This window comes from Microtus ochrogaster, linkage group LG2 (genome assembly GCF_000317375.1).
Source record: "Microtus ochrogaster isolate Prairie Vole_2 linkage group LG2, MicOch1.0, whole genome shotgun sequence".
NCBI classification, from domain to species: Eukaryota; Metazoa; Chordata; class Mammalia; order Rodentia; family Cricetidae; genus Microtus; species Microtus ochrogaster.
In genome coordinates, this window is record NC_022028.1 from 54,573,131 (window position 1) to 54,580,788 (window position 7,658).

The 7,658-nt window shown below is 41.8% G+C and overlaps 2 protein-coding genes across 2 annotated transcripts in view; both read right to left on the reverse strand.

The window, feature by feature from the left end:
- The window catches only part of LOC101998056 (olfactory receptor 2H2-like), a 948-nt gene extending 841 nt beyond the window's left edge, over window positions 1-107 (reverse strand). Inside the window, exon 1 of the mRNA XM_005360507.2 lies at window positions 5-107. Coding sequence (XP_005360564.2) covers window positions 5-107 — 103 coding nt within the window. The remainder of the gene's footprint in view (window positions 1-4) is intronic.
- A 6,959-nt stretch (window positions 108-7,066) lies between these two features.
- The window catches only part of LOC101998340 (olfactory receptor 2H1-like), a 934-nt gene continuing 342 nt past the window's right edge, over window positions 7,067-7,658 (reverse strand). Inside the window, exon 2 of the mRNA XM_005360508.2 lies at window positions 7,067-7,654. Within this exon, the coding sequence (XP_005360565.2) occupies window positions 7,067-7,654 (588 nt within the window). The remainder of the gene's footprint in view (window positions 7,655-7,658) is intronic.

Consider the following 7,658-nt stretch of genomic DNA (forward strand, 5'->3'; position numbering starts at 1 on the left):
GTGAGGAGGTAGGAACACAAGACCACCACAAAGAGAATCTTTTCGAGGCGTGGGTGTTCAGAGAAGCCCAGCAGGATGAAGCCCACTGGGGAGGTGTGGTTGACCATGGCCTTTTGTGTCTAGTTGAAGGGATTGAAGCTGTCAGATCAGTGTGATATAAGGGGCCTGATAAAGACTCACCCTGTGTCCTTATCAGAACACACAAGGTAGACTGATGTTTCTCAGGCTCCCTTCTGCAGGTCCCAGGCAGATAAGTGTCTGATAGCTGAGAGGAAGCCAGGATTGTGGTTGAGAACAGGTAGATCCTCACTGACTTTCTGATTGAGGGAAAAGAAAGCTGATTTAAAATAGCAGCTACCCATCCTTTGGCGTCTTTGTATACACCTAGTGACTCACAACCACTTTCAAGCATCAACTAGTGTTCTTATCAGCTTTCTGTTTCTAATTCGGTTATTCTCTTGGCAGTTCCTTTACTCTCTTTAATTTCTTCCATTTGCCATTGTCCCTCTAATTTTGTGTCTTCCTGACTTTCTTTCTCTTTCTCTCTTGGTTTTTCTAGACAGGGTTTTTCTGTGTATCCTTGGCTGTGCTGGAACTGGCCTGGAATTTAGAAATCTGCCTGCCTCTGCCTTCTGAGTGCTGGGGCTAAAGCATGTACCACTACTCAGCTGTCATCCTGACATTTGTTGGTCTCTGCTTTTTTTTTTCTCTTAAACTTTAAGGTGTCCACATTGTGCTATAAGCTAGGATAGGGTTTGGTCATTTGCAGGGGGCCAGTGAAGGTCTGGTAATCATCCCCCCTTTTTTTTTCTATCAGCACTTTAACCTGTGGAGTGTTTCCCTGGGCTAGTTGTGGTACACAGCTCTCTGAACATCTGGTTTCCATAGTATTCTTTGTCATGATCTTACCAGTTTTATCCATGATTGAATTTTCAGGGTAAGCAACTGTTTCAGGTCACTTATTCAGCAGATATTAGGACCAAGATTCCAGAGAACATTTCCCAGAACTGATACTCAGAGAAATGCAGAAAGAGGATTCTTGCTGTGGAACTGTGTCTGACCATGGTCTGCTTCTGTTCAGATCTTGAAGGAATGAACGAAACTACATGACCTTCTGATTCAATAGGGGTGATAAAAATTCACCCTGTTTAGGTCAAGCATGGTGGCACATGACTTTCGTGCTAGTAGCCAGGAGGCAGAGGAAAGAGGATGGTGAGTTTGAGGCCAGGTTGGGTCACAGAGTGATACCTTGCTTCAAAAGCAGAAATGGAAGCTGAAGAGTTGGCTCAACAGTTAAAAGTGCTTGGTACGCTTCCTAAGGGCCACAGTTCGGTTCCCAACACCCATGTCAGGCAGTTTACAAGATCTTATAGACACAGCTCCAGGGAATCCAACACTCTTTTCTGGCCTCTGCAAACACTGATACACTAAACCTCCTCAAATAACAGTGCAATGGCAAACAAATGAAATCCCTGGGTTCACTTGCCTTCCAGCCGAGGCTTAGTTATTGAGTACACATCTGATATTTCACAGAGGAGGAAACATTTTACTTACCTTCAACCAGAAAATATCCTCTTTGGCTAGTAATTGCCTATCACCAAACTCTCAACAGATGCCTAGTCATTGGGAAGAATTTGAATATAAGGAGATTACTCAGCTCTGAATGGGTGGCTAGATCTCTAGTCTTAGTAAGAATTGCTTGTATTCATTAGTAGGCAGTTTTCTGAGCACATAAATACGCAGTGAGTTACAGCTAGCTCATAGCGCCTCTTGATAGTTCTCAGGTTTTGTGAGTTAGCTATTAAGCCTTTGTTGGCTAGAATCTTCCTTGTCGGGAACATTTACATTGTGTAAATGGAGCAAACACTTCAAACTAAGGCTCTGCATCCCTCTAGTCAAGCTTGTTACTAAACATGTGTCCACACACTTATGACTATTCCTCACAACTCCACATAACTGCACCTTCTTAACATGAGACGCTGAAGCAAAGAAGGTTTAGATCAATAAGACAAGGGAATATATTTGTAAGCAATCAGGGTTGTGTAAGCAACCACAATCCACTGTCTATTCTATCGCACACATCAGGTCAAGAGAAGGCAGAGACATCTTCATCATCAAGGTTTTTTACAAATGGCCTTCTCCCTCAGTGAATGGAGAAGTTAGCATCTGTTTTAGGGGTCCTGGTGGTGGAACACCTGACACGGTATTTGGTGGAGAAAAGGATCCCAGAACTCCTATCCTATGGAAAAAACAGCTTATTAATTGAGCCGAGACCCAAGGGTTCACAGTCGCAGACAATTAATTAGCTAGTAACTATGATAGAGAGGTAGGGGACTCTGGAGGGAACGTGGCAGCAAATAGTCCCCACTGCAGTAGGTCAATAGTTTACCCGCTGCCTCTCTCTCAGTAGGATAGTGTTTGGAATAACCAGGGCCACCTCCATTCCCTTCCACCCAGCATCTGTTTTTGTGTAAGTTGTTCTATTACCAATAAAGACTCGGGAGTCAGATATTGGGGTGAAAACCTAATAGATCAAAGAAGTGGAGAAGGAGTGAGCAGCTGCCCTTCCCTTTCTTAATGGAGACTCAGTAAGCACCTCTCTCTCCACACGTCCCAGATTAAAGAAACAGGAAATCTCCAAGTCCCTCCCTACTCCTTCTTGTGTCCTCATCGTCTCTATTCCTGACTTCTCTATGGCTAAGTCTGGTCAGCTAGTTGCTGGCTCCACCCTCGAATTCAGTTATCTTTATTAACACAGTTTCGGGCTGTCACAGTGACATCACAGTGAGATCAAGTATCCTGCAACAAGCATCCTGACATTCCTCTTAATTCTTTCACTTATCCGTATCAAACTATACTTTTTCTTTTTTTCCCAAGACAAGGTTTTTCTGTGTAACAGTAGGATTGTCCTGGAACCAGTTCTTGTAGACCAGGCTGGCCCCAAACTCACAGAGATCCACCTGCCTCTGCCTCCCAAGTGCTGGGATTAAAGGTGTGTGTCACCACCATTCAGCTAGAACTATACTTTTAACATCATTCAAATTCTTCCCTTTCTGCTCAATTCTTCTGAAACATCCCACACTGTAATAATACAGGATGATGAAATCCTAGATTTGTAGAAGACTTAGAGTATTTGTCTACCCCTCATCTAATGTAAACCAAACACCATAATGGTAATATATGTTCCATTATCATGGTTCAAATGAAGGTGGATGTATCAAGGCCATGGTTATACCTTGATCTTAGTTTTGAACTCCGAATATGTAATTCAAATGTGTGTATTAAGTAGTTGCCAGGATCCCCCAGTGGTTCTTTAGTGTGTTGAGTGACAGTTGTAGCAGAGGTAAAAGCCTGCACCTACATCCTCTCTACAGAGACAGGAGAAGAGTATTGTAATGTAAGACTATCACAGTGCAAAAACACTGAGCAGGATGCAAAAGATGGTTGGCCCCATTTCTTCAGTCATGTAATTAGCTACTCCATTTATCTCCAAACCTCGATGTATCTCAGAGATAATGGAATTCCACCAAGGAAACTAAGGGATAGCTCCAACGGTAGTGGCGATTCCTGGTTTTCATGCCTGAGCCCAGATCTGCATCACAGTCTTGTACTGATGCTATCATGAAGAAGGACCAGACTCAGGTTAGATTTACAGGTACAGATGTATGATGTGGGACTCCCCTCTGTATGCTGGGAATACCATTGATTAATAAAGAATCTGTCTTGGGCCTGGCAGGGCAGAGTAGAGGTAGGTGGGGAAAACTAAATTGAATGCTGGGAGAAAGAAGGTGGAGTCACGGAGAAGCCATGTAGCCCTGCCAGAGATAGACACTGGATGGAACCTTGCCGATAAGCCACAGCCACGTGGCAACACACAGATTAATAGAAATGGGTTAAATTAAGATGTAAGGGTTAGCAATAAGAAGTTAGAGCTAATAGGCCAAGCAATGATTTAATTAATACAGTTTCTGTGTGGTTGTTTTGGGGCTGAGCAGCTGGGAACAAACAAGTAGCCTTTTATTACAGATGTAAGTTCACACTACAGTTTTGCTTTAAGATTGTGTCCAAACTCTTTCATAACTATGTCCCAATGGGACATGGACAGTGTTTTTTCCTTATGGCAAACCAGCCTGAGATAGAGCATGTACTTACTATCTATCTATCTATCTATCTATCTATCTATCTATCTATCTATCTATCTATCTATCATCTATCTATCTACTTTATATCTGTAGTTTAACTTAGCCTTCTTCCCACTGTCCGTCCTTCTGTCTGTCCCTCTTTTCCATCCCATCCTCTTTCCCTTCTTGGTTAAAGGGTCTCCCTCTGTATCCAGGGATGACCTGAAGCTTGTAGGTCTTTCTAATGCTGATATCAAAGATGTGCACAGCGTGCTTGTCTGTAGTGTAATTGCACTGTGGTCAATTTTTAACTATCAATATGGTGGGGCTATAGTGGAGCACATCTTTAATCCTAGTACTCAGGAGACAGAGGCAGCTGGATCTCCATGAGTTCAAAGTCAGGTTGATCTGCATAGTAAGTTCCAGGATAGGCAGAGCTATGTGGTGAGACCTTGTCTCAAAAACAAGGCAAAACAACCAAAAACAGCTAACCAACCAAACGAATAAACAAACCTTTTGATATGGTATGTCACAACCACATAGAATTGGAAAGAAATACACAGTTACACACTGCTGTCAGTGCATGATATAATATTTTATCGTCTAGAAGACATGGATATAAATAGCCAAAGAGCATAAATAAAACAACTGGGAAATCATGAGTTTAAATATTTAAATATTATCTTTGTTTTAATAGAATTTATTTCAATTTGAGTTTGTATAAATTAATTTCTTAATGCTGTTTGGATAGATTTATTATAATAATTCTATTCTTTTAAATAATCAAAATAAGATTTTTTTTTTACTTATATGTATGTTGTGCAAGAGGGATGCCTACAGAGGCTAGGAGAGGATTCCTGATCTCCTGGGGCTGGAGTTACAGGGGATTGTGAACTGCCTAATGTGTGTGTTGGAAACAGAACTTGAGTCCTCTGGAAGAGCACTTTCAATTGCTGAGCCATTTCCCCAGCCTCATGCCATTTCCTTCCTCCTCGAGGACAGAGGAGTGATGTGGTAGTCTCTGGTAAAACAGCATGAAGGGAAGCACAAATTAAGACTGAGAAGAAAGTTGTAACAATGTAAACGTGACAAGACTATACGAGGAAGAGAATATTAGTTGTAGGCACATGATAACAATGACCGTCTATGAAAGGAAAAATTGGGCAAACGTGTAAACCTGATTATGATAATTTTCTCATGAATAATTTGAAAATTTCTATATTTTCAGAATATGGAAAAGGCAACATTTGCTAATCTAAATATTATCTGAAATAGTTAAGAAAGTTCTAGAAATATGTTCAGAAATATTGATGATTCACATAAAATATTTAGAAATATGGGGAGTTGGAGAGATGGCTCAGCAGTTAGGAATGCTTATTGTTCTTACACAGCACCTGGATCAGATCCTAGCATACACACCACAGCTCACAGTTGCCTATAATTCCAGTCTCAGGGCATCCAGTGTTTCTTCCAGCCTCTGAGGAGTCCTGCACACACATGGTTTGCATATATACATTTTCTAGAGATTCCCTATACATATGCAGGCACACATACATGTACACATACAAAACACACCTATATTACATGAACCCATTGCATGAAACCAATAGCAAATTTTCTAACTTTTCAGAAACACATTTTCAATGATTCATTAATCAAAAAAGTTTAAAAGCTACACAAATATTAGTCCCTCTAATATTTCAAAAAGATTTCAGTCTATCCATTGATTCAACATGGTATAAAATACGTGTAGCGAAACTCATTGCTTAAATTTGACTTAAATACACATTACCTAAAATACACATTATTGCTAAAAATAAAACATTTTACTTCTATTTTTAAGAGTGAAATTAGAAATAACACCCCAAGACTTATTTTAATAAGACTTGTTGATAATCAGTCTGTTTATAGTTTTCAGAACATTTCCTTCATGATGTGAAATTTCTGAGAATCTTATACAAAGTAATTTCAATCAGGATCTTCATCACTTGTTTGTAGAATTTGCCAGAGGGAGTATTTTCACAGGACTTTGAAAGTATTAGCTACTACTGACAATTATCTAATCTTTAGTCATGATTGAGTTTAACAACTGTTTTCTAGAATTCCAGAAAATTTAACCATCAACTTAATTGAAACTGTACTGGTTAAACAGAATCAGCCAGGAGAGAAGTGTACAGGAGGCATTTATAATAGTTCAGAGAGTGGGGAATAAAACCCATAGAGATCTAGGGTGCCTCATAGGTTTGAAATTGTTAGGGATCTGATAGTCTGGACCCTGATATGACAACCCTTCAGAGTAAGGGCAAATTCTTGTGTTCACATTTAACACCACTGGTAGTTAATCTACTAATGCTTTGACCACAGGGGAAGCAGAGTTCAGTGATGGGCTTCCTTCCTAGAACCACTTACTGCTGACAGACTGGACCTCAGAGCAGAAAAGGGCTACTGTACCAGGGCATTGCTGCTTTGCACATCTGACCCACCAGGCTCTGGAGTGCTGAAGTATCAGTGGTGGGGAGGAATCCTTGGCCTCAAGAGTTCTTGGTCAAGGTTACCTCATAGTTGCAAGAAAGGTACCCATTGTTTCAGGCCTGCTAGTCACTGAAACCTGTTAGAGACAAGGCACCCAACTGTGGGATATCTAATGTCCACATGGCTAGAAATGTTTACCATGAGTGGCTTTCTGTCAAACCAACTGAAAGCTGCAGTAGGAGACTGTGCATGGTTACAACACCCTTCACTATACATCTTGAGCAGCTGTACATCTTGTAACACAAGCAGAACTGGAGTTGAAACAAGACTCAGGTGCCCATTGCATCTCTCCTGTTGTACACATCACTCATTCATGCTCCAATTACCAATCTCTCCCTAATGTTGCTCAACAAGTCTTAATATATCTACCCTGTGGGCCTAGTATTAATCCTCCTGCCATAAGTGTTTCTCTGTTAGGTATTTTTGGAGTCCCCATTTTTCCCCAAAAGCCTCCAGAATGCCCTCTTTACCTCCTTGTTCCTCAGGGTGTAAATGAGAGGGTTGAGCGTAGGCGTTCCCACGGCATAGAAGAGACCAAAGAACTTGCCCCTCTCTTGAGCATAGGGATTTTTGGGCTGCAGGTAGACAGCAATGACTGAGCTGTAGAAGAGGGCGACCACAAGGAGGTGGGAGGAACAGGTCCCCAGAGCCTTTTTCCATGCGTCAGCAGAGTTTATCCTCAGCACTGCCCTGGCGATGGCGCCATAAGAGATGAGGATGAGGCTCAGAGGCACAACCACAAGGATGACACTGGACACAGCTAACTGAATCTCATTAAAAGTAGTGTCCCCACAGGAGAGTCGAATTAGAGATGGGACTTCACATAAAAAGTCATCTATCTGCCTATGGGGACAGAAGGGCAGACGGAGGGTGGGGGGTGTCTGGACTATGGATTGAAGCAGCCCCATTGTCCAGGCCACAGCTGCCAGCTGCCAGCACAGGCGGGGGTGGATGATGGTGGCATAGTGCAGGGGCTGGCAGACAGCCACATAGCGGTCAAAGGCC